Source organism: Lynx rufus, unplaced genomic scaffold (assembly GCF_022079265.1).
Source record: "Lynx rufus isolate CCGP_SWC_20201006 ecotype Redwood Valley unplaced genomic scaffold, mLynRuf1.p SCAF_13, whole genome shotgun sequence".
Taxonomy (NCBI): Eukaryota; Metazoa; Chordata; class Mammalia; order Carnivora; family Felidae; genus Lynx; species Lynx rufus.
In genome coordinates, this window is record NW_025814827.1 from 13,197,154 (window position 1) to 13,224,972 (window position 27,819).

The 27,819-nt window shown below is 38.9% G+C and overlaps 1 protein-coding gene and 1 pseudogene across 2 annotated transcripts; one reads left to right on the plus strand and one right to left on the minus strand.

Moving 5' to 3' along the window:
• The first annotated feature begins 9,601 nt into the window (after positions 1–9,601).
• Positions 9,602–11,850, plus strand: LOC124508966 (CCR4-NOT transcription complex subunit 7-like; annotated as a pseudogene).
• An 88-nt stretch (positions 11,851–11,938) lies between these two features.
• On the minus strand, positions 11,939–27,756 carry LACTB (lactamase beta). 2 transcript variants are annotated; one of them, XM_047075005.1, is made up of 6 exons: positions 26,702–27,732; positions 26,200–26,266; positions 23,779–23,969; positions 23,136–23,487; positions 21,689–21,854; positions 11,939–12,726 (listed from the first exon to the last, which is right to left on the minus strand). In XM_047075005.1, exons 1-6 carry the CDS (start codon positions 27,062–27,064, stop codon positions 12,195–12,197), a joined length of 1,671 nt encoding a protein of 556 aa, XP_046930961.1. In that variant the 5' UTR covers positions 27,065–27,732; the 3' UTR covers positions 11,939–12,194. The 2 variants fall into 2 exon arrangements, with proteins under 2 accessions (XP_046930961.1, XP_046930962.1); XM_047075006.1 differs by lacking the exon at positions 11,939–12,726 and having other exon boundaries at positions 21,706–21,850; positions 26,702–27,756.
• Between the last annotated feature and the right edge of the window lie 63 nt (positions 27,757–27,819).

The window sequence follows — 27,819 nt, forward strand, 5'->3', positions numbered from 1 at the left end:
TTCCCCTTTTTATTTTTCTTAAAGTATGTGTGAATATGCTATATGTTTATATGTATACTGTGTGAATTTGGTATAAACATTTTAAGAAGTGTATTCTGATTAGTTTGTCTCATTTCAGGACTGGAAACCCTAAATATTTGATTTTCAGCCCTTTTCCAAATTGCTGTGAGTGGGCTAAACAATTAAAAAATGGAAAGAAGTCCATTATTTGTTAATTCTAAAAATAGTTTGTTATTGTAACTATTGAAACACATTTACAGAAGTACATATTTAATGCTGTAACAATCAGTATAATTACAGAGTAATTATAATGTAATGGTTTGCGTTTTTGTGGCCCTAACATGCTGCATAATTTAGTAGAATAACTGCAGCTGGGGTCTGAGTTATAGGAAACTCCTTTTGGGGTAGGAAATTTGAGAGGAGACATCAGGAGTAGCATGATTTACCCCAGGATGTCCTGGTTGGGAATGGTAGATGGCATGGAATTCTCTGATCCAGACACATGAGCACACCTGATTACAGATGTGTGTTGAGTGGCTCTGGTGTCTCCTTGTCATTTTGATAGTTTATGGAGTGATCCTAGGGAGCTAGGAAGTGGAGTGTATCTCCCTCTAGCCACATTGGACTGCTTGTATTTGACTTGTTACCTTTAAAGTAGGCACTTAAGATGGGCCTTTGCTATCAAGAGATGTTTCTATATATTCACCCCCAATCTGGAAGGCTGATCCTTAAACATATTCATATACAAGAGGAATGTGGAACAAGAACTGAAAAACTTGGGGCACCTGGGTGGCTCACCTGTTGAGCGTCTGACTCTTGATTTCTGCTCAGGTCACGATCTCAGGGTCTTGGGATTGAGCACTGCATTGCCCTCTGCATTAGGCTCCATGCTGAGTGTGGAGCCTGTTTGAGACTCTCTCTCTCTCCCTCTGCTTGCTCTCCCCTGCTTGCCCTCTCTCTCTCTCTCAAAAAACAAAAACTGAAGAACTATCCAAAGTTTGGAATGTATTTAATATATGGAGAAGTAAATAACCCAAACGTTTCCAAACTTGCTTGGTGTATGGTATCTTTAGAGTCTCAGGAATTTTTTCAGAGTTCCTTGGCCAAAACAAAACAAAACAAAACCTAACAGTTAACATTAAGTAGTTAGGTTCTAATACATGTAAATTAAAAACAAAAGTGGTATTTTTTATCTCATTCTTAAATGACCACATTAGTAATCGAATGGGTGTCCCTTTGGGGCACTGCACGGTTTCTCAAAATTGGGATCAGACTAGACAACTGCCATCTCCTTTCTTCCACACTGATTTTTGCATAGTACTTGCTTTTTATCACAGCAATGACCCAAAACCCAGCTTCGCAAAGATATGACATCATCAGGGGTGCCTGAGTACCTCAGTTGGTTAAGCATCTGACTCTTGATTTTGGCTGGGGTCATGATCTCATGGTTCTTGAGATGGAGCCCTACATTGGGCGTTAGGCTCTGCACTGACAGCGTGGAGCCTGCTTGGGGTTCTGTCTCCCTTTCTCTGTCCCTCCCCTGCTCAGCTCTCTCTGAAAGTAAACATGGAAAAAAAAAAGATCTGATACATCGAAAGGAATGTGGTGTCACATATTAACTATCTGGAACTACAAGCTGGCATGGTATCCAAAAGATACCCAGTATCAAAGCTTTTCTTGTGCCTCAACTCACCTCAGCTTGCACAGTTCAGGAAACTTGGCCCCATGGAGAGCCAGTGGGGATGGCAGCCTATTGAAATGGAAAGGAGCAAAACCTGTGATATCTAATCTAGAGGGCAAATCCCTGAAAATTTCCTTGGAGATAGTACTGAAAGAAAGGGTTTGTACTTCGAAAAACATATCCAAGGATTAAGTTATGGAGATACTTGGCACTGGGAAGTGAATGGTGTATTGACTTTTACTTCATTATTAATCCAAACAGTATTCCTGGGTTTGAAAAATATGCAATAGAACACTAGGACTTTTACAAATGTCAGAGTCTGCCAATATACCTTGTTATTTACTGAATACTTTTCTTTAATACTCTTACTTATATTGACTTCATTTTTTAAAAATGTAAACTTTTTAAAAAAGGTTTTATGTAATCTACACCGAACATGGGGCTCAAACTTAAAACCCTGAGATCAAGAGTCACATGCTCTAAGGCCTGAGCCAGTCAGGTACCCCAAATGTAAACAGATTTTTAAAGGAGAACTTTCCTCTCTTCTCTAAATAGAAAATCCAGTTACATAAAGATAACAAAATAAAATGGATTCTTGGCTCTGACCTGATCAGATGACAAATGGTTTCTTACCTGGTGGCGCCTGCAAATCATCCAAAAAAGTTCTTGTTCTTATCCTTGTTCTTGTCCTTGTTCTTCTTCATACGATATATATAGAACTCAACGTTGAACAGTGAACATTTCATTCAGCATGAAACGCAGTGTTTTTTAGTATATCCACAAGTTGTGCAGCCATCACATAGTCTAATCCCAGACTATTTCCTTAGTTCATGAAGAAACTCCATATTCATTAGCATTCACTCCCCATTCCTTCCTTCTCCCAGTTCCTGGCAAACACTAATATATTTTCTATCTCCATGGATTTGCCTATTCTGGACACTTTATGTACGTGGGGTCACATAATATGTGACCTTTTGTGTCTGGCTTCTTTGGCTTAGCATAATGTTTAAGACGGCCATCCACGCTGTGGCATGTATTAGTACATCATTCCTTTCTGTGACTGAATAATACTCTGTTGTAAGAATATACCTTCTGTTTATTCATCAGTTGATGGACAGTGGGTTTTCACTTTTTACTACTATGAATAATTGTACTATGAACTTGTGTGTACAAGTTTTTGTGTAGACATAAGTTAGATTCTCTTGGGTAATATACCTAGGAAAATTGCTAGGTTATAGTAATTCTGTGTTTAGTTTTTTGAGGAAATGCCTGTGTTGCAAAAAGGCTGTACCATCTTACATTCTGACTAGTAACGCACAAGGGTTACAATTTCTCTACATCCTCACCGACACTTGTTTTTATCAGCCTTTTTGATCGTGGCCATCTTACTATGTGTGAAGAGTTATCTCACTGTGGTTTCGATTTGCATTTCTCTGATGGTTAATTATGTTGACCATCTTTTCATGTGCTTATTGGCTTGTTGTTTTTCTTCTTTGGAGAAGTGTCTGTTCAGATCCTTTACCCATTTTTAATTGGGTTGTGTTTTATTGTTGAATTGTAAGAATTCTTATATACTGTAGATATTACACATATAAACAATTTTCTCCCATTCTGTGGGTTGTCTTCAACTTTGTCCTTAGAAATACAAACATCTTAAATTCTTATGAAGCCTAATTTACCTATTTTTTTTTGTTGTTTCTTGTGCTTTTGGTGTCATATCTAAGAAATCATTGCCTAATTCAAGGTTATGGAGATTCATGCCTGTTTTCTTCTAAGAACTTTCTAGTTTTAGTTCTTACATTTAGATTTGATCCATTGTGAATTAACTTGAATTAATTGTTACATATGGTGTGAGACAGGGGTTCAACTTTATTCTCTAATTCTTTTTAATGGTTGCATACCATTCTATGGTATGGAAGTGCCATAATTTATTAAGCATTATCCTGTTGATGGGCACTTTGTTTCTAGTTTGTTCCACTATAATCAAATGCCATAAATATATTTAAATATGTCTTTAGTAAAGGTGCTTTTATTTCTGTGGGTTAGATTTCTGGGAGTGGGATTGTTGGTTGGAAAGATAAATGTATTTTTCATTTTAATAGGTAATACCGATTGCTTTTCGCCAGCAATATATGAAAACATTCTCCTCCTTCTCCATCTCTTCCACTAATAAATGGAATCTAAATTTTTTGACATTTTGATGACCATAAGGTTACATATACATCATTGTTACTCTAATTTGTATATCTGCTTACTGAGGAGTGTGGGAATGTAAAAAAGGCAAAATAAGCTGCTATCTTCCTAGAATTCCTTCTCATTTGCCTTTTCTTAATAACACCAGCAACAACAACAACGACAACAAATTCTCCATATTAGAAATATGTCTAAAAAGAGTTGGAATGCAGTTTCCTGTTGCTGCTGTAACAAATTAGCACAAATTTAGTGGCTTAAAACAGCACAAACTTAAATGGATCATCAAACTTAATGGATCATCCATGTCTCTAAAAATAAAACAAAACACACACACACACACACACACACACACACACACACACACCAGAGACAGAGAGGGAGAGAGAGGGAAACAAGGAAAACATAAACTTACTATCTTACAGTTCTGGAGATCAGAAATCCAAAATGGCAAAAATCAAGGTGTTGGTGGGGCCATGTTCCTTCTGGAGGCTCTGGGGGGAGATGTTTCCTTGTCTGTTCCAGCTTCCAGAGGCTGCCTGCATTCCTTGGTCCCTGACCCCACATCTTCCTACGTCTGCTTATGTCATCACATCTCCTCTGGCCTTTACTTCCTACCTTCCTCTTATAACGACATTTGTGATTACATTGGACTCACCCAGATAATCCAGGACAATCTCCCTGTCCAGGATCCTTGATTTAATTACATCTGCAATGTCCCTTTTGCTGTGTAAGGTAACTTATTCACAGGTTCTGGGGATTAGGGCATCCATATTCTGCCTATCACAGAATACAAAGCTTTAAAATTCTATCCCAGAATTGAAAACTGAGATTCTGGAAATATGTCTTTGTAATTCTCAGTGGAAAAAAACTTAAATCTGGGCACCTGGGTGGCTTAGTCAGTTAAGGATCTGACTCTTGGTTTTGGCTCAGGTCATGATCTCACAGTTTGTGGGATAAAGACCCAAGTCGGGGTCTGAGCTCACAGCATGGCCCTGCTTGGGATTCTCTCCTCCCTCCCTCTCTGCCCATCCTCTGCTTAGGTGCCTGTGTGCATGCATGCACGCTTGCTCTCTCTCCTTCAAAATAAATATATAAACATTAAAAAAAAGAAACTTATATAAAAAAACCTTAAATCTCTGTCTGGAAGGGTTAGAATTTATAACTGCATTTTATAGAGAAAAACAATTACTTTTATAGAATAATGACCTTACCTTATAACCTCTTAGGAGTTTAATGCTACATTTTCTTAACTATAGGCATAAATAATTACATCAAGTTAAACCCAGGCTCAGATAGCCTTTGAATCTTGTTTCTAAGGGAAGGCCGGAATAATTTTCTCAGTTTATCTCTTCTACCTATCCTAGCTCAGTTCCCTCATTGCTATACCAAGTCTATTGTTATTTTCTTGCTTAGCAAAACCTCACCTTAGAATGAGAATTAGGGAAAATAGTCCTGTCAGATTTAGTTAAAAGCCTACCTTCAAATCTTGCCTTATGGAAGCAGTTTTAGTTTTGATTATTCCACATGAACAGAAATTTAAGCTGTCACTGCCTTCTGGACCCAGAGTTCACCAGACATTAGCTTCAGCTCTGCTCAGTGTTTTGTGTTTGTGTTCTTCAGTCCGTGAATGTCTTTCTCATTTTCCCACTTCCCATTTTATATGTCATGCTCTGTATTTAGGAGGTGGAATGTAAGAACATGACTCTACTGTGCTACCTTCGTCTTGTCTTTATATTAATCTGTGCAGTAATGTAAAAGTTGTGTACTTTATTTGCAGCCAGATTTACTAATTAAAATCCAAATATATATTTATTTTTATTCATTTTATGTACTTTAAGAACTTACTATTTATTGTTTATAAACTATAAATATCTAAAATATAGTTTTTACTAACCTATTTTTACTCTCTATAAAATTGCATGCCACTAAGTGTGACTTTTATTGGATCTGTAAATTTTTAGAGACTTTTTTTTTTTTATGGGAAGGCAAGATAATGATTAGAACAGGCTTTACAGCCAGATATACCTGGGTTTGCAATGAGTTCCAATGGCTAATGGTTGTGTGACCTTAGGCAAAATAAGAATAATTTCTACTTAATAGAGTTGTTTTGAAGATCAAATGAAGTAACATATACAAAGTGCTTAGCACAATGCCTAACACATAATAAGCACTTTGTTAATGGTATGTTTTTAATTAAAAAGGATCCTATTAAAAATCACGTACTTTCAAGTTCTATTTTTCTCTAAATTATTTACCTACCTCATTACCGTACTAGAGTATAGTTATGTTAACTATTTTAAGATTGTTAAAAAAGTTTATTTATTTATTTTTGAGAGAGAGGGTGTGCACACATGCGTGCAAGCACAGGGGAGGGGCAGAGAGAGAGGGAGGGAAAGAATCCCAAGCAGGCTCCATGGTATCAGATACAGCTGGATGCCAGGCTTGATCCCACAAACTGTGATATCATGACCTGAGCCAAAATCAAGAGTTGGCACTTAACCGACTGAGCCACTCCGGCACCCCCACAGTAAATTCTTGAAATACTTCATTCATTTATCTTATTCCAGACAGCACAGAATGTAAGTGGGAAATTTACATTAGAGGAAATCCAAATGGCTAATGGTTAATCATAAAAAACTCCCTATTCAAATATTTTTGACCTACAAAAACAGCAATTTCATATGGTCCAACCAAGAAAAAGATGTTCCTTACAGCACTGCCCACTAAAAAAAAAAAAAAAAAATCTGTCAATGAGAAAACATTATGCGATATAGTTAAGCAATGTAGTATTTTACAGCAGTTAAAATAAACTGGCCAGATCACCAAACAATGTTAAATTTAAAAAGGGAATGTATAAAACATGTATACAATGATGCTATTTATATAAATGTAAATAATACAAGTTAATACTGTTATTAGATATGGATACATACATGGCTGTGAAAGAATTAAGCAAGGAATTGGAAGGGTATATACCAATTCCTGATAGCTGGAGCCTGTAGGGCAAAAGGGCTGGAACTTTGGGTTTGGCATGAAGGGGTCTTCAGCTTTATCTCTTATGATACTATTTTTTTTAATGAAGAAAATTTAATGAAATGTTAACATTTTAAATTCTGGGTATTGGGATTATACTGAATATTTGCCATATGACTCTTGTGTGCTTTCTGCTTTTTTTTTCTGGCTTCACAAAATAAAAGTTTAATAAAAATAAAAGATCAGTTTAATACAGGAAGGTAAGGAAAATAATTTGTAGCTAATGATCACCTTGACAACTTGTAAATTGCAGGAAAAAACAAACAAAACAACAACCCCAAATACAAGAAACTTGTGTCAAGTTCTCTTTAGTTCTTTTCCCTAATATTAAGGATCCGCCACACCAGAGATAGCACTCTGGGAGATAGGTACATTTATCAAGACTGTTTCTAACAATATTGAGAAAAGAAGTTATCATGGCAAAAATATCTAAAACAGGAATTCTTACTTTTTCTTTTTCTTTTTCTAAAACAGGAATTCTTAATCTAGGGTCTGCAAAGCCCTGACATTTGCATAGCACCTCATTTTCTGAGCAAGTTCACAGCTCTTCTCAGAGCTTTAAGAATCCTAAAGAAGATGAAAAACATCTAAAGCAAGTGCCTTGTTCATAATACACACTCACTAAATTCACAGGCTCTTCACGCTTTGTGGATCCTCCTGCACCTATAGTTCAGTCACAGGGCACTTCTCCCCAATGCCCAGATAACGTTCTTTCCTCATCCTTTCCCCCTAATTCAAATGTCCGCACTTTGGAGCCTCTGAGCAGTTCACTCTGCAGTCTGTACACAAGTTCGAAGCATACAATAACATTGCATGATCAGGTTGCAAGCGTATGTATCTTTCAGTATCAGAAACATTGATTTATTTTTATTTTTTAAATGTTTATTTACTTTTGAGAGAGGGAGAGAGAGCGCGCACGCAAGCAGGGGAGGGGCAGAGAGAGGGGGACAGAGGATCCAAAGCAGACTCTGCGCTGACAGCAGTGAGCCTGATGTGGGCCTAGAACTCAACAACCATGGGATCATGACCTGAGCTAAAGTCTGATGGTCAACTGAATGAGCCATCCAGGCACCCCCATTTTCTTAAATTACCATAATTTTGGGGTGCCTGGGTGGCTCAGTTGGTTAAGCTTCCGACTCTTGATTTTGGGTTGGGTCACCATCTGATGGTTGGTGAGTCAGAGTCCCACAGTGGGCCCTCTGCACTGACAGGGTATTCTGTCTCTGTCTCTGGGATTCTCTGTCTCTGTCTCTGTCTCTCTGCCCCTCAACCACTTGTGCTCTCTTTCTCTCTCTCTCAAAATTAAATAAACATTAAAAATAAATAAGTTGCCATAATTTTATTGCTTTTAGTCACAACATATTTTAAAATTTAAACATTAAATTTAATAAATTAAAGGAAGGCATGACCTTTTCACGTTTATCAAAAACAGCATGGATTGAAAACTTTGACAAATATGAATACAAGACTTAGAGATCAGAAGCCAGAAAGGAATAAGGAGATCAAACGGATCAGTTATAGAGAGAGAGCTGCTTTCTCTATACTTCAACCAACTCAGAAACATCCATGTATTTACCTTTACAGATCAAAGTGGAAAGTGAAGAAACAGGCTTAGGGCTCAGAAGTATAGAAAACCCCTCTTTTATTAGAGTGTAGGAAAACTTTGCTATCTTTTTGAATTTTCCTGAATTGAGTGTATCCGCAATATATTCGTCTATTACGATAATTCGGCTGTTACAATAAAATTTCCTAATATGTCAACGCTCTAAGAAACCATCTGCGGAGCCAGTCTCCCACACTGAATCAGGGTTGGTCTGTGTGATGAGAAGAATTTGTCGTAAGCGATGGTAAAGGACTTCCAAGGCTAGATTATAGCAGACATTGTGGCATTTACCTCGTCCTCTCTTCAATTACTCAACTTTGGGGATGCTATAGGACAATCAAGCAGATCTATGGCTAGGTCCATGTGGTGAGACACTGAGATCTCTTGCCTTAAGCCAGTAGCAAGTAATGGAGGCCTCTTGCCTATAGCCACATGGGGAAGCCACGTTAACATAAGATCCTCTGGTCCCAGGCAAGCCTTCAGATGACTGAAGGTTTTGCTCACATAGTGTCTGCAACCACAGGACAGACCCTGAGCTACAACCATTCAGTTTAGCTGCGCCCACATTTATGAAACACAGAAACTGTGAGATGGGATAATTTGTTAATGCAATAGATAACTAATGCATATTGTACAAAATGAAAGAAGGCAGACGAAATAGGCCACATATTGGATGATCCTATTGATGTGAAATGTCCATAATAGGCAAATCCAAAGAGACAGAAAGTAGGTTGGTAGTTTCCAGGGTCTCAGATGAGAAAGGAATGGGGAGCAATTGGTAATGAGTATTTCTTTTTTGGGGTGAAGATGTTCTGGAATTGAATGGGTGTACCCCTTGTGAATATACTAGATACCAATGAATTGTACCACCTTAACAGGGTGAATTTTAACGTATATGAACTGTGAATTGTATCTGAAGTATGTGTTTTTTCACATTACAGATTTGTGACCTGGAAATAGAGTGTGGCTATAACAGAAACCCAAAATGTGGGTGTGGATTTAGAACAGAGCAGGGGCTGGAAGTTGGATGGACTTTGAAGAGGGTGTTAGTGAAAACCTCAGGAGCCTCGAAGAAACCCTTCAGAAGTATGATGGCCTTTGAGGCTGAAGCTGTGGCCTTAAAGGACAGTGAGGAAAATCTTATTGGAAATCGGAGGAAAGGAATTCTAATTTTGCAGTGGCAGAAACACTTTTGGCCTGCAGGAACAAAGTAGAAAATGTGCCCAATAAACGGGGGAATCCAGCTGAGATGTCCAGTGTTCAATGTGCCTCCTGCCTTCTTCCTGTTGCTTATACCAAAGGCACGAGAGACATAAGCTAAAGGAAGGACTACTTGATAAAAAGAATCAATAATGGATGGTTTGGAAAATTCCCAGACTCTCCAGATGGCAAATGAAGCTAAAATTAAGAAATGGCTTCAAGGCAAAGATAAAATTTAGGGCACTTCCTGGAAAACACGGTCTAAAGATGAAGCTGAGGTCCTGACCATAAAATCCTTTCACTGCTGGAAGAACCAAGATGGTGCCTCAGAGGGCTATATAAACAACAGGGTTTATTAGAAACAAGTGTTTCTAATGTTTACTAACATGAACCCGCCCCCCCCCCCCACCACCTCCCCTTGAGATTTGTAGGAAACTTGCCAGGTTGAAACAAATTATATTGGCAGGAACACTACTTAAACTGAAAGGACAGAGCACAAAAGAGGCCTTTGGGCCTCAAACTTGTATGAGCAGAAAGCAGGCTGAGAAAGCCACTCAGCTACCAACACATGCTACCTTTCATGAACAAATTATAACTCAGTGGGCAGAACCAGCAGCCTGGAGAATATAGCCAAGAACAAAGAATTATCCCCAGGCCTTGAGTACTAATCAAGGAGCTGCCAACCTGTGTCTGGTTGGATTTCAGAATTGCTAGAACTCATGTATGTCTTCCGTTTCCCCACTTTCTGAAGAGGAGGGTCTATAGCAATAACTGTACATATGTTGTGCCATTGCATGTTCCACATGTGGGGAGCAAATAACTTGTGTTTAGTTCACAGATCTCAGACACAGAGGAACTATACTTCAGGAACTACCCCCAAGGAACCTTATCCATACCTAGACCGGATTTACATGATAGATACTGGGCTATGAGCAGATACTATAATGGAAAGAAATTTCTGGAAAACTTGGGAGGATGTAAGCGTATTTTGTATGTAGAAAGGACATTAATGTAGACTTGTTAAAGATAATTCAGCTAGGACTGACATTTGTGAATGAGCAAGGAGAATACCCTCCCTGAACTTCAACTTGGCAGTTTAATTTTAAATTTAATTTGACGAAGGACATGTATGCCCAGGACTCTATAGAGCTACTAACAACATCTGGCATCCAGTTTAAAAAACATGAGGAGGAAGGAATTGAGACCCAGTACTTTGCAGAACTTCTTATGACATCTGGAGTGGTCCTCTGTGAAGGGGTCAAATGGTTATCATTTCACAGTGGTTATGACCTTGGCTATTTAATGAAAATCCTGACCAACTCTAACTTGCCTGAAGAACTTGACTTCTTGGAGATCCTTTGATTATTTTTTCCTGTCATATATGATGTGAAGTGCCTCATGAAGAGCTGCAAAAATCTCAAAGGTGGTTTACAGGAAGTTGCTGAACAGTTAGAGCTGGAACGGATAGGACCACAGCATCAAGCAGGATCTGATTCATTGCTCACAGGAATTGCCTTTTTCAAAATGAGAGAAGTATGAAGACATCAGTGCCTTTTTCTCAGTTGGTTGTTAGGTTGAGAACATTAAAAATCTTATGATTTTTAGAGCAGAGGTCAGACTGTGGTAGATGACCCCCCATGATCTCCATCCACTTCCTAATATTCATACCTTGTGTAATCCCTCCAAGATTGTATCACGGCTGGTCTGTGTGATCTAGAGAATATAGCATCTGTGATGGGGTATGATTTCTGAGGCTAGGCTATAAAAGACACTGACTTCTGCCTGGCTTATGGCTCTCCCTCTTTCCCTCCCTCTTTCTCTGTCCCTCTCTCTCAATGTCCCTCGAATCACTTGCTCTGGGAAAAGCCAATTAACACGAGACTAAGATACTTAGGCAGTCCTATGGAGAGGCCCACATGGTGAGAAACTGAGACCTCTTACCACCAGTCAAGTGAGTAAGCCATTTTAGAAGAATTTCCTCCAGCTCCGGAGAAGCCTTGAGATGACTACATCTTGTCTGCAACCTCATTAGAGACTGGTGCCAGACTCACCCAGCCAGGCTACTGAATTCTTAAGCCTCAGAAACCATGAGTTAATTTTTTGTTCTTTTAAACTGCAATAGATAATATACAGTTTCTCATAAACTTGTTTCTGCTGTCATATTAAAATAACAGTATTTGAACTTTCCTGTAGAATGACATTTGCTTTATATTACACGTTCAAAAATATATTTTTTATCAGAATATTTTATTCAAGAATTAACACGTCTTTTCAAAAAGTAAAAATAATAGTTACTTCCCTGAGTATAAAGAACTAATCCTACAATAAAAGACAATTACAAAAGTAAGCAATTAGAGGTACATAATTCTCTGCATTCAATTATACTCTATTACAAATCTATTTTTAAAAAACCTCATGTATTTTGGGATTCATGTTTCCAAAGACGACAACAAGAATAAAACAGCTCATTTTGTACCTGTGATGTTAAGATATGTCAGATCTGTCCTTATCAAATTCTAGAGCAATCTTTAAAGCAGTGCTGTTGAGGCCAACCGATTGCATGTTACATATGATAGAAACAACTATTCCTCTTGGGGGAACCTTGTTATTTATAGCTTCCGCATCCAGTTCTTCAGGAAGGACCAGCAGGACACTGCTGGCACCCACCGCACCTCCAGTATGTGAGGCATAATGCCGTTGCTTCCTACAAGAACCATATGTTTGCTTCTTTTCCACGACACCCCATGCCATCGCATATTTACCCTCTTTATCCCAAGACATCTCTGTGTTAGGGACTGGTGTCCAAATCATAACCATCGTTTCTGGTTTGAGATATCCAGGTAAAAGATTTTCATGTGAGTTCTTAAACAGCCCGACTTGGTAACCATACAGCATTGCATTCCCAAATTTCAGAAGGTCACCCACTGTAGACAGAAATCCACCACCAGCCCATTTATAGGAGTTATCCACGTAAGGTGTGTTGACAAGACGTCTCTTTTTATTGTAAACGTAAAATCTAAAATGAAATAAGAATGGTCATTAAAAATTTAATAGTCTACTACTGACCTTACATATGAAAATGAATAGGAAAATATGTACATGAGACAGAATGTGTTTTCATGGAGCGATCATTCTCATATCATTGATTTTCAGTATGATTCAGATTCTGATAAAAACATAAATAATTGAGTAATTAAAGCATAGAATGTGTGGGTTTTTTTCCCCCTATTGGCATGGCTTGCCCATTCTGAGTGTATTATACTTTTAATACTGGTAAAAATGTACTGATTGTTATACATGATACATTTACCCTGTGCATATGCAAAAACACTTCTTATTTGGTAGATATTCCTAGTCCTTGGGGTCAATGAATCATGTGCCACAAATAACTTTTATAACTACAAGTGTATACATTGGGATATTTAAGAATAAAATTAATATTTGTAAGGAGACTACATCTCCTGGTTAAAAATGCCATGGGAATACTATGTGTAGCGATGTCACATGGTACTTTCTTGGTGTAGTGAGAGAAAGTGGAGTTTGCAAACCTGTTTGAATCCCAACTCACCCTTCCTAGCTAGTGAAATATGCTTATTTTATTTGACTAACACTTACACAGCTCTTATTTTGTGCCAGGCATTGTTCTAAGAACTATGTAAGTATGAACTAATGACAGTTGGAGGTAGGTACCACTACAATTTCTATTTTACAGATAGAAAACTGAGGCACAGACGGTATAAATTAACTGGTCCCAGGTCACAAAGCTTGTAAGTGGCAGAGTTGGATTCAAACCCAGGCTGTCTGTTGCCTCTCTGCTTCAGCATCCTAATCTGTGAAGTGGTGACAAAAATACCTGCTTTGCAGAGTTAGGAATACGTGCCTGAATCCCTTTACACATTTCTGGTAGCTACCTAATAAACGTTAGCTTTCATTTACTCACACACTCAACAATTACTGGTGGAGCACTTACTATGCATGTGGCGCTGCTTAGATGCTGGAATGAAATGTTAAACAAAAGAGACCAAGCGCCTGACCTCATGAGCTTTCTACTCTAATAGGAGGAGACTGCACCATCCATATTAGGTAAATGGAATGAAATCACACAATAATTAGACATAAAATGAAACGTGGTTCAGGAGAATCCGTTCTTTCAAGATGCATAACAAAATGTGCTCTCAGGTTTGCAGTGTGCTGTCCATCTGTGATGACCATCTTCTTCCCACCTTGGCTATTCCTAACACTGTCAGACTCAAGCTCACCATTACTTTCAGCTGCTTTATCCGCAAGGTCTCAAACTCGGGAATTTCTTCCTGTGATTTCCAGTCCTGCCAAACTCTCCAACTGAACCTGCTCTCTGCCCTCATTGTGACTATTCCCCCTGGACTCCCATCTATTCCCTCTGGACTCTTCCGCATCTCCCCAGGTCTTGGAATTCCTCTTGATCTCACCTGACTTTCTGTTTTAGCCTGAACTACTGTTTCAGCTGTGGTCTTACTAGCACCTTTGGGTTCCTCACTCACCAATCCGCCAATCCTGAATAAATTTAGGCACCCCTTTCTTTGGATCCTTATCTGCCAAGAAAGGCTGCAGATACTCACACAACAAAGCTGACTGGTCTCAAGTCATACTCTTGCTAAGGGTTGTCACTACTGTTACCAAATCTCCTTCTTTTCCTGGTTATTATCTGGTATGTTCTTCACAAGAGCTACTTCCAATCTCTTCCACCCTTGGTCATCCACCCCTGGCCAGTGAGCAGACAACTATATCCTTTGTTTTACTGAGAAAATTCCAGCCTACTCTAGGTGCTTTAGATGGCCTCAAACTGCCATTTTTATCTTAAAGTGCATTTACATTATCACGCATTATTGTCTCCTTTCCGGTCACTTATGAAAATGTCCTATTATTTTTAAGACTAATTCTACTACCTGCATCTCTGACTGCCTTTTTGCCTCTACACCCTTGCTCCACCAGTTCTACTTCCGAGATCATTTTATCTCCTTGCAGTCTATTCTCCATGCAGAAGCCTGAGACTGTGTCTCCCTCCCCCTTCTTCCATCCATTTGAAACCTTCCAATGGTTACCACTTTGAGGACAAAACCCAAGTTTATTATGATGGACTACAACACAACTGATGGTCCTCAACAGAGGCAGTACTAAGTCCTTAAGGGAAATTTTTGGAGGCATTTGTTTAGGTGGCACAATTATTAGAGGGCTCTGACATTTAGAGGATAAAGGCTCAAGCGTCCTAAACTTCTTATGATGTATGGAAAAGTCCCACAAAGTGGTATTCTCCCATACCGTGTAAGACCTTCCACTATCCCACCAGATACTCATGGAAGTAAAAAATCTATTTATAGTGGGCTGAGCCTCAAACCTCTCCATTTGGTACATAAACACAAAGTACTTTTTGCATGTTTTTATTCTACAATGCCTTTTTCTTGAAAGTAACTATTGTGAAAACTGAAGAAAGACTGCACTTTATTTTGCTCAAACCTTTAGCCAGAGGCGGCCAACAAAGGCATGAGTTGAAGCACCAATACAATATACCTGTGGTGGTCTGCATTTACAGTTACATTTACGATGCTTTTATGTATTAACTTGCATCTGACTTCATCATGTCTTCTAATGTTCTGAATAAACGAACATATTGAAATATCTACTATGTATTATAAATTACATTTCTTTCATTTCTTCTTTATTTAATGTTTATTTATTTTGGGAGAGAGGGTGACTGAGTGCGAGCAGAGGAGGGGCAGAGGGAGAGGGAGACACAGAATCTGAAGCAGGCTCCAGGCTCTGAGCTGTCAGCACAGAGCCTGGCATGGGGCTCGAGCTCACAAATCGTGAGATGATGACCTGAGCTGAAGTCGGATGCTCAACTGACTGAGCCACCCAAGTGCCCCTCTTCTTTTATTTTAGAGTAGTGAGTATAGGTTATATGATCTACAACTTTCATTTCAGGATATTAAAAGAAGTATTATAAAATATTTGTGAAATTAAGGGGCAGAGGGTCTAATGGCATTGAGACTCACCATCCAATAAGATTTTGTCCCTCCTCCTTTGATCTCATCACTTAGAACATCTTCTGTTGCTTCTTTTGTGTCAGACTTATTTCTGTATTTGCAACAAGGCAATTTAACCTTCCTTATCAGTCATGTCTAAAACCAATGTATTTTAAATAGATCCCCTACCTCTCTCCATGTTACTCTTTATCCCACGTTCTCTTTTATTTTCTTCCTATCAGTATCTGAAATTCTTAGCCTGTTTGTCTTTTTCCCATAAAAGCAGGAACCTTAACTATCTTGCCCCTTGATGATTCCCCTAACTAGAACAGTATTTGCCATCCAGTGAGTGCTCATTAAACGTGTTCAATATAGAGTGGCTCAGTCGGTTAAGTGTCTGACTTCAGCTCAGGTCATGATCTCACCATTCATGACTTCAAGCCCTGTGTCGGGCTCTGTGCTGACAGCTCAATGCCAGGAGCCTGCTTCGGATTCTGTGTCTCCCTCTCTTTGCCCCTCCCTTGCTCATGCCTCTGTCTCTGTCTCTCTCAAAAAAAAAGTAAATAAACATTAAAAAAAAAAAGTTTTCAATACATGAAAACATCACTTGTTGGCCAAATATTTAATGGAGACACCTTGGAAGGCACTGGAGAGACAGGTTAAACCATACACCGGCTGCTTTCAAGGTGCTAAGAGTCTTGTTGGATAGTTAAATTACAAAGCACTATAGGAATCACCTGGGGATTTTGTTAAAATGCAGATTCTTCGGTGGGTCTGGGGAGGGGGTAACATTCTGCAAGTCTAACAAGCTCTCAGGTGATGCCAATATTGCTGGATGCTGGACCACACTCTGAGAAACAGGTTGTGGGGTGATTAGCAAGATGGATGTGAGGACTCCTGAGCACTAGTGAGAGTGAGCCTTGTTGAAATGGCCGATTACAGAGGCCAGGCTGGGGAACAAAGTCGTTCTTTTGGCTGAAGCAGAGAGTTTGAGGGGATAAGTGGCAGAAGGTGATGCTGGAAGACAAGACATGGGCCAGGGGACAGGTCACAAAGAACTTTCTATGTCACGCTAGGAGCCTTGACTCCTTCACTTTAGTTCACAAAATGCTCTGGTTTTCTGTATCCTAAGGGGGGGAAAAGCCTTTTATCTTTTTATCCTCATTACAGCTTCCAGTTGTCAGTCCTTTCTGTCTTCTCATTTACTTCCCAACTACACAGAGCAGCCCATACCTTCTGTTTCCACGCACTCACCCTCTCTAGTCATTCAACTCCTTAAAACCTGGCTTCTGGTCTTTAGTCACTCAACAGCTCTCTTGTGGGTTTTCAAGGCTCTCCTAATTCCCTCATCCAGGCTGTATCCTATTTGCCCCCGCAGCACTGTTAACCAGATTTTCCTCCAGACTCCCCCTCGGGCCAGTCTGCTCTCCGCTTCTAGATCTCAATCCCGATTCCCTACATCTCCTTCAATCACCGTGGCCCCGCTTTCCCAAGTCTTCTACAGAGATAACTATAAATCTCCATCAGTTCCACAGCCCCTGTTGCAAATTACAATCAGATTTTCTACTAGCATTAATAATTCTCAAATCTGGTTTTGGGGAAAGGCAGGAAAGTTGTTTATCAGAATCACCTGTGGGCCTCCCCTCTCTCAAAATTGTACCCTTCCCTCAAAATTCATAACTTTGGAGGGAATGTGGGCATATATAATTTGAAAAATCACTCCTTTCTTCCTTCCTTCAAGAATCTTATATGTCCTCTAAAAGTCTGAGGCATAACACTGGGAGAAGCAGGGGTGGCCAAAGGTATGTGCTTTGAAGATGGGGGGGAAAAAGCCTACAGAGAATCTTAATATGCTCTCTTGAGAACCAATGACTTGATATGTGTGTGGTCTTCTCATTTCTCATAATGAACATGTCCAAAATTAAATTAATCTCTTCCAAAACTTCTTCTTATATTTCTCATCTCCATTAAAACTCTGGTTGACTCTCTTGCCCTCAACTCTCACATCCATCAAGATGCTCAATTCTATGATTCAACTTCTGCTTTGTGACTTACCCTTTTCCCTTCCTTCATTCCTATGGATTCTCCCATATTTTAGGGCCTCCTTACTTTCTTCCTGAACTCTGATTACACTTCTAATTCCAGCCAGTGAAATCGAAATGAAACCACATAATAGAAATACATTTTCTCATTGGGTAATGTATGTTTTACAGTGAACTCCAAATTTGTAAACTAGGGGAGAACTACCAGTATATTTTGGCTGATAATCAGCTGTGAGTAACTTTCTTTTAAAAGTAAAGCATTCCAAACTGCTTATATCAAAGCTCAAAATTAGTACTCCTCAGGCATTCCTCTTTTAAAATATAAAAATATGGAGAATTTCAGACTCCAATCAAGAATTCCAAACTTTAAATAAACAAATTCTAGGCTTTAATCTCTTGATTCCTTTTCACAGAGAACAAGTTAATGACTTTTCGTGAAAATAATTTTGTTCAGCTAAAAGATGTTTACCATTTCAAATTCTTAAGGAATTTCTGCTCTAAAAAGAATGGAATATAGACACAAGTTCTTGAGTAAGTTACTGAGACATCTTTGTAACTGAGTAACTGATGGAATAATGCCAGATGACAAACAGCCTCTTCCTACTTATTTAAGAATCTCTAGATTCTTCACAACAGCATTATATAACTATAGAAATCTATATCAACTTAGAAATTGAAAATATTTTTATTTTTACAAGCTTCTTAAATCCCTTTAGAAATCAATATGCACCAGTTCATGTTATATTGTTATGAGAAGTTTAAAAACCCACAGAATTTACAATGCATATTATAAAAACCAATCCCACACTTTGACATTTAGCATTAACATTTGGATTGAACCTATTACTTGAGAGCCTATCAGCTAATGGCACAGAAAAGAGCTACCTAAGTAACAATGCTTAATTATGGAAGATACTGTAGCAAACAAAGCTAATAAGTAATAGTCATAAAGATAATAACTGGAGGTACAGACCATATCTACACTGTCAAACTATAGCAAACACTTTGGAAAGCATCCATTGTATTAGCTTTCGGTCCCATCCAATTATAAAAGAGATTTTTGTTGCCAACTATTATGCCAAACTCAGAAAATATGAACAGAGTCTAAAAACAAACTAATGAAAATAAACATCTTAAAAAAAAAAAAAGGGGGCGGAGCACCTGGGTGGCTCAGTGGGTTAAGCATCTAATTTTGGCTCAGGTCATGATCTCGCAGTCTGTGAATTCAAGCCCCATGTAGGGCTCTGTGCTGACAGCTCAGAGCCCGAAGCCTGTTTCAGATTCTGTTTGTCTCTCTCTCTCCCTCAAAAATAAATAAACATTAAAAAATTTTTTTCATATTCTTTAAAAAAATAAAATGAAAATAAGCTAATGCACTGACTAGGGATTCCCCTATCAATAAACTGAGTGTCTTTCAGTACAAGAATATTCAGTCCACTCCCCCCATGGGCATTTGCTTAAAGGGTTATTTAGTTTACTTGCCTATACAGAATATACTTGTTATACAGAATTAATATATCTATTTGTGTATACTAAGTCAATGTTCCTCATCTTCCATTTAAGAAAATCCCAGTTTTATTCAAGACATCAATGTATCCAGCTAAAAACTAATTTCTCTGCATCTCTTACAGCTAAGTGTGGCCTGTTGCTAAAATTGTGGCCAAAGAAATGTAAGTAGTATTTTGGGGTGGGATTCCAGGGAAATACCCTAAACAGGTGACAGACACTGGGAGGTATTATTTTAAACACACAGATATACACACAGAGAAGTGATAAAGATGATATGTATTTACTCTTGGGTTATAATAACTCTAACAAGCCTGTTATGATAATATAAATATGCTTAAATTTATGATTATGATCAAGGAGTCAGGAGACTAACAAAGCAGTGAACTTGTTTAACATAAACAAATAGAAACATACGCATTTACTAAGTTTTACTTTAAGATTTTTTTGTCTTTAAAAAACCGTATCTCTGAAATTTCCTTATACTCCCTGAACTCACTTAAAAAGCTAGTGCTTTTAAGCTCTTTTAAAATAATTATTACCAAAAAAATAATCAGAGTTGAGTTTTAGAGGCCCAAATAGATACTGTAGTAAGTAAAACAAAAGCAAAGCAAACAGACAGACCATTTTCATAGGTAACAATATTCCCTTCTTCTAGTGCCCTTTTTCAGCAGCCCATTTAATAGAACTAAAATGAATCAACTACCCCTTTAGTTCCACTGGGTACTATCAAAATCTAACAAATCAGAGCTGACAGGAGCCTTTAACAAAAGGAATGGAAACCCATGGCCTTTTCTTTTCTTTCTTTTTTTAAGAATGGGAGATAAGCTGAAATTAACTCAGCATCATATGCCATATTTTGATTTTCATGCAAGTCACGAACAGCAAATAACTGCCCTGCAGTCTGTACCTTCATAGAGTCTTCATTTTCGGTTTAGAAAAGAAGCTCAATGATTACACCTAATGTTCTCTCCCCCTTACATATAAGTATAAGCATTATCAAATGCCTAGATCTAAAACAAAATAAGGTCATGCATCTATGCCATCTTTACTAGAGAATCATTTTAGATTCAATTGACAAACTCTGGCATTTTCTTATGCTTTCCAGGAGAATGTAATGTGGGATCTAAAAATAATAAACACTAATTGTTTGAAGAGGTTGAGAACCATAGGCCATTTTAAAATTAAAATTCATTGTTTGCTGCTAACCTAATTTCTTTTAGATCCAAAAAAACCTCTTTTAGGCTGATTTGCAATGTACATTTAATCCTTTTCAATAAACTGGTGATTTTAAAATGGCAATTTAACTAACTATAACAGAAGACTGAACAAAACCAATAAAGGGATAAGAAGATAAAGCTAAAATAATCCCACTATGAAAGTACCATTAAGCCATTTGCAAAGCATGAACTAAGAAAAATATACAAAATAAAAGTAACAGTTGCTTTGTTAAATGTGTTACCTTTCTAACAAACCAAATAGTAATGAGTGAAATGCAAAAGCAAACTCATCATAGTCATTAGTCTCAAAAATTCTCTCCCAATACCCCTGTTACAAATCACTAGTAAAAATTATGATAAAATTTTAGTTTGATACATTTCAATTAAATAACTCAAACTTCTACAGGGGACAAACCTATCAGTGCCACCTCAAAAAGCAATTAAGTCACCATCACCAACAATGGGATGGACTGACCTCATGTGACTTCTGAGACACATGACAACTAAATGTAATGTATGAACCTAGACTAGATCCTGAACCAGAAAATAATTTTTTTTTCCTTTTCTTTTGCTATAAAGGACATTACTGGAAGAACTGGCAAAATTTGAATAAGGTCTGTAGATCTGATAGAAGTATTGTGTTGATATTCATTTCCTGAATGTCCCTATTTTTAGAAAATATATATTTAAGTATTTATGGGTAAAGGGGCACCATGTCTGCAACTTATTTCCAAATGGTTGAGAAAAAAAGAATGAATAAAGCAAATGTGGTAAAAAGACAACATTTGGGGAATCCAGGTGAAAGGTATATGGGAATTCTTTGTACTTCATCTTGTAACTTTTCTATTAAGTATTAAATCATTTCAAAATTGAAAAACCATTAAAAAATAATAAAAGGTAAAGTATTAGCTACAACATAAGAAAAGAGATGATGGAAGAACATATTATAGATGCCCATGATAGGTGCAATTTTGGTTCAATTAATAATGAGTTGAAATTATTATTGCTGTCTTTCATCTGAGGAACTTGGGGTACTTTGCAAATACATTCAATTTCTCTTACTTTATAGATGGAAAAACAGACATGCGGAAAAGCTCTAAAATGTGGCACATGTGATTTTGGAACGGAGACAAGGAAAGTCTGACTTTTAATGAACAACACAGCATTAAGATGTGATACAGCTAGACGCACCAGACGGTATCATTTACCTTGCTCTATTGTAAATCACTGGCTCATTTTCTTCCTGCACAGTTGTCAGCATATCCAAGTCATGGAATATTTTCTGCATATAGTCCAAATATTTATATCCTGAAGCTCTTTCTACTATGGCTGCCAGTAGGGTATAGCCAAAAGTTGAATACAAAAACTGACTACCTTGAGACATCATTGCAAGGGGGAGGGAAGAAAAGAAAATGCTTCATTATTATTTACAATCATAAAACGTTTCCCACTGAAAACTGGCATACCTTTACAACTGGAATATTTTACTTCAGCATTTAGAAAAAGATAATGGGTGATATGTTAATAAATTTTGTCAACTTTGCAATGGCCCTGCTTACTCCATGATTCAATGAAGATCAGAATACTTAAAATTTCACATGAATCTACTCCTTCTGCGATAATGAATAAGCAAACTTATCCTTCCTCAAAATTAAATTAAAATCCTTCAAACTGGTAACAAAACAGGAAGGGGAAGAAAAGCAAATTTGGTTTCTTGAGTTAACGGTCTTGTTCTTAGTATATCTAATACTCATTGTTTAAGGCATGAATTAGTTGTGTACTTTCTTATTTTAATAAAGTATATGTAGGTAGAAAGACTGTTTAAAATATACATTAAAATACAAATATATATTCAAATACAGATACATTTCAAATACATACCTTTATATCATTTGGGATTCTGGAAACACAGATTGTATGATCTGTGCTAATAATTGTAACCTGATTTTTTAAGACAAAATCCAGAATTCTATTCCTTTGTCCTTATTAATTATACCTATATAATATGTCTTCATGGTAGAAAACAACTTTTAAAATAGAAATGGAATAGAAGTACATAAGCTTATGGTAAATTCAAAGATATTAAGTGGTTTTGGTAGGCATCATACCAAAAAATATGTTTACAAAAATTTTTTGTAGTCAGCTTTTTGGGAAATAAAATTAAGTTGCTGAAAACTATTTTCTTTAAGGAGTGAAAGCAGAAAATAAGTGGAGCAATTTAAACACTAAATTAGACACTAAATACTGACATATTGGCAATATTTTATCATGCCCTCTTTGGTCCAGATTTTATTTGGAGAACATTATAACATTTCTCCCTAATTTTTCAAAAATCTCTTGATACAGAAAATCCACTAAATGACTGATAAGGCTAAATCTAAACAACTCGCTACCTGGAGGGTAGGCTATGTCAAGAACTACATGCCCCTCCCCCGTTCATGCTCTGTCTCTCTCTGTCCCAAAAATAAATAAAAACGTTGAAAAAAAAAAAATTTAAAGAACTACAGACAAAAAGGCACACACTTGTCTAACAGCGAAATCCATGCCGCAATCATCAACCACATCCAGTGCTCTCGGGATGAGATCATCTTAGATTTTCTGAAAATTAATACTTCAATAATGATGACTTTGTTAAGAGAAGGAATTAACACTCACCAGGTTTAAAGAACAAAGGGTCATTTTTAAATAATCTTAGTGATTCAATTGAATTTTCAAACTTTTCTTTCAAATATAATTCGCCTTGTTCAAAATCATTCTTTTTCTTGCCAGGTTTTAAATTCCGGCCTTTGGCATCATTATCTTGCTCTATCTTAGCTTTAGCAAAGTCACTCTTTTCATTACTTTTGCCTCCTTTTTCTTTGAACTCTTTTTCTTGGTCAGATTCCATCGTCCCTTTCATCATCTTCGAGGCTTTGTAAGCTTTCTCTTCTTTCACCTTTTTCATGTCCTTTTCATAATGACGAATTCCACTTAAATGGGAGATCAACAATCTTGTTGTGACAGAAACCTAATTGTAAAAACATGGAAATTCAATTATAATATTAAACTGTATAATAAAAAGTTAGTAGCCTTAGAATAATGCCTCAGTACTGTTTTCCATTTTAAACTGCTGCTGGAAAAACATGTCATGTTCACATCTTCAGCCTTAAGTTTCAGAAAAATACACAATCACTTATCATCTGGATAAAAAAAAAAACTTTAATCCATTAACAATCATTAAAAACAAACTGAAGAATCTTGTGAAACCTTTTAAACCATTTAACATGCCGTCAGTAAAATGAACTATGAGTTTCATCACCTTTTCACCTTCGTATTCTTTTTCTGGGAATTCAGGAACATAATGTTGTACTGGAATATCAAGATCCAGTTTCCCAGCTTCCCACAATTTGGCAAGAGCAACCATGGTGAGGCTTTTGCTGATACTGGCAATTCTCATAACAGTTTCTGGCTTGCACGGTACTCGGTTCTCAACATCAGCATAACCTAAACCTTTAGAAAAAGAAAAGCAAAAAGTCACTATTAACAGGCTTCATGGTCAAAAGAATCTTCAGAAACTGAAGCAATACTATCTTAAAACATCCCATGTATTTATCTAAAGGAAAAGATATTCCACTTAAAAAAAATTTTTTTAACGTTTATTTTTTGAGAGAGAGAGACTGCGAGTGGGGGCGGAACAGAGAGAGGGAGACACAGAATCTGAAGCAGACTCCAGGCTCTGAGCTGTCAGCACAGAGCCTGACTCAGGGCTTGAACTCATGAACCTCAAGATCATGACCTGAGCCGAAGTAGGAGGCTCAACCGACTGAACCACCCAGCCACCCTGATACTACACTTTTATTAAAAAAGTCAACACTTAAGGGATGAGAACCTCAGTAACACTGCCAACAGTAAGGCTAAGAATCTTCTAACTGAGCCAAAATTACAAACTGTGCATGATAGCAATTTTCTATCTGCTTCAGATACTAATTATTCTTAGTTTATCTCAACAATTCAGTTATTCCACATTTCACATAAGTTATTCTATATTCTTTAAAGAAAACATCTTTGTTCTCAGATCATATTTATTTTTGATTCTTGAGTTTCCACTAAATTCCTTAAAATAACCACGGAGGAAAAGTAAACGTGAGGGGCACCTGTGTGGCTCAGTGGGTTAAGCAACCAACTCTTGATTTTGGCTCAGGTCATGATCTCACAGTTTTCTGACTTTCCCTGCACCAGCAGCCCAGAGCCTGCTTGAGATTCTCCCTCTCTCTCTGCCCCTCCCCTGCTTCCACTCAGTCTCTCTCAAAATAAATAAATAAACTTAAAAAAAAAAAAAGTAAACGTGAAAAGGTGTCCTGCAAACCCAATCTAGGTAACCATCAGTTTACCTCAGCTGCAAACCAGAAGAAAAAAGTCCTAGAGAAATTTTTAAGTTTGTTTTTATCTTCTGGAGGCTGAAAGTGTGAAAATCTAGGCAATAAGAACTGAAATCTGAAAAGAACAAAAAGGATACAATGATTGTTTTTAAATTTTAAATGTAGATTATGCTGAAAAATATTTACATAAAAATAAAGCCCCCACCCATAAAGCTGACATTTATATAATTTTTGATTATATTTTTTATAAAATTAGTATTCTGATTAGGCTATAATTATACTTGGGAGAAGAATCATTTTTCTTTAAATTCAAAACCTTATTGTTCCCATCAACTTCTCTTAAAAATATTCATTCCTTTAGGGGCACCTGGGTGGCTCAGTGGATTGTGTCGGACTTTTGATTTTAACTCAGGTCATGATCTCACCGTTCCTGAATTCAAGCCCCAGCACTGGGCTCTGCACTGACAGCATGAAGCCTGTTTGGGATTCTCTCTCTTTCTCTGTCTCTCTCTGCCCCTCCCAACTCACTCTCTCAAAAATAAATAAACATTAAAATAGCACTCAGCCCTTTATTTTTTAAAAAATGTTTATTTATTTATTTTGAGAGAAATAGAAAGCAAGGGAGGGGCAGAGAGAGAGAGAGAGAGAGAGAGAGAGAGAGAGAGAGGAATCCCTCTGCACTGCCAGCACGGAGCCCATCAACCCGGAAATCATGACCTGAGCCAAAATAGGAATTAACTGACTGAGCCACCCAGTCGCCCCACAAGTACTCATTCCTTTAAATGATATCTGACACATTTCCCAAAAGTAGGGTTCTTAAAAACCTGGAATGACCAGTTGGACCAATTCGTGTGCAATGGGTAAAGTAAATCAAATTATAAAATATGCTTTGATAAAAGTATCATAAAATGATCAGAAATCTCTCTCCCAAAGTTTCTAGTTTTTGTTTGGAAAAACAAAAGTAATAAAGTAGACTGTAAAACTAAGAGTTATGCATACCCCTAGTTCTTAGTGCATTTTACAGAACAGGGGGCTCAATAAATTGTTAACTAAAATTTAACTAGCATTAAGTGTTATCTACAAATATGCTGGAGGTAACAGATTGTTCTATATACAACTTTCAGGACGGTAAATCTAGTCCTTAGACACAAGCCATCTTTATGACTTCAAGAGTCACGTTTAAAGTTTGCTATTTACAGAAGGCCCCATTCTTTATTCCGTTAGAATTGTTTTCTCTACAACACGTATGGTCTTAGGAAAACTGAACATTTCATGGGATTCACTCCACGCGGTAAAACATCAAAACTTCATTCGCCAACTGGCACAAAACAAACCACTAAATAACATTTTTCTGAGCCCACCTTCTGACCAGACTTCTTTTCCATCTACAGAGACTCCAACCACTATGCCAGGGGCGCCCACCTCATCCTAAGAGCGAAGGGGAAAGAACAGACAGTTCAAAGACAGGCGGAAACACCTCGCACGCCAGCCAGCGCCCACCTCTAGGGCCTTCCCGAGGCCCCGCCCTCGCCCCGCCCCTCCGCCCGGGCCCCGCCCACCCCGGCTCGGCCAGGCCCGGCGCTAACGGTGAGGGGCGTGCCTGGTCTGCACTGAGGGCGAAGGGGCGGTCCCCGAGGCGGGCGAGGTGACCTCCGCCCCCACTTGGGCAACCCCCAAGAACGTCTGACCGTGGCCGGGCGGCCGGGGAACGGGAAGTCCTTCTCGGAAGCCGACCGCAGGCATCCCACCGCCTGGGGAGGGGTCCGCTCGGGCCCGGGAGATGACCACCAAGACGCCCCATTCCGGGGTGACGCCGGTGGCGGGGCGCCGGGTTCTCGGCAGCCTACGCCCCCGTCTCCGCACCTTGATCCGGTGCAGCAGGTCGCGGCTGCTGTCGATGGCTCTGGCGAAGCGCCGGGTAGGGGGCAGCATCGGGGTCTGTGCAGACCACGGAGCGAAGGGCTGCTCCTGCGGCGGCAGCGGCTCCGCCTGGGGCGACGCCTCGGGGTCGGGGGCCCCTGGGGACTGCGTGGGGGCGGCGCCCCTCAGCCCGCCCGCCAGCTTCACCCCGAGCGCTAGCCCCAGCCCCAGCCCCAGCCCCCCGACCCAGCCGGGGCCGAGGGGCGGCAGGCCAGCGCGGTGGTGGGCCGCGCGCCGCCCGCGGCCCCAGGCCCAGCCTCCGGGGGTCGCGGCCCGGGCCGTCACGGCTGACAGGAGCCGGTACATGGCGTCCGCTGCGAGACCGAAGCCTCGGAGCTCGCGCAGGCCGGGCGGGCGGCAGAGGCGCGGGGAGGGGAGGGGACTGGATGGAAATGAGGAGGCGGTGACCGCGCGCAGACCTTAGCAGTCGACGCCGGATTCGGGAGCGCCGATAGCATCGAGCCTTTCCTCTTTTCCCTTTATCTCCTTGCCTGGTTTCTTTGTTGATGTTTCTTCTTTCCCCGCACCAGTTTTCTCTTCTCTGCCTCTCCTCAGATCAAGTGTCACCTCCTCAGGGAAGCCTTCCCAGTTGCCATCCCAGCGGAAGTACTCGCCACACGTTTTTGACCCCCTAGTGCTCACACCTCCTTAATAATACTTAACGCTTTCATCGAACTTACCTGATTGCTTACCAGACAGGCTATGACCTTTTTGGAGAGCTGTGACTTTTACTTTTGGATTCTCAGCGCTTGGAACAGCGCCACGTACACAGCAGCCACTCTGCAGGCATCTCCTTCCACCGCGTCCAACCCCCCAATTCTCTCTTGCCATGTCCTTTCTTTATGCCTCATTTCAGCTCCTTCCATTTACTTGAGTCCTTTTTAAAATCTACTTTTGGAGGTCCAGCGTTACACCACATCAAGCGTTAAGTTATATGCAGGCCCATATTAAAAACAATTTTTCTTTTTGCTGCAAACATTTAAACGTTTTTTTGCACTTGAAATAATTTACAATTAGCTATCATTTCTGACATCTGTAGATGATCAGAGATTACTGTGAAA

Coding starts and splice junctions, on each gene's coding strand:
- LACTB (XM_047075005.1), bottom strand. CDS start 27,064: ATGTACCGGCTCCTGTCAGCCGTGACGGCCCGGGCCGCGACCCCCGGA. Junction 23,970..26,199: donor AAAAGAAGTCTGGTCAGAAG/GTGGGCTCAGAA, acceptor CTTTTTCTAAAG/GTTTAGGTTATGCTGATGTT. Junction 21,855..23,135: donor CCCTTTGTTCTTTAAACCTG/GTGAGTGTTAAT, acceptor TGATGTCTCAAG/GTAGTCAGTTTTTGTATTCA.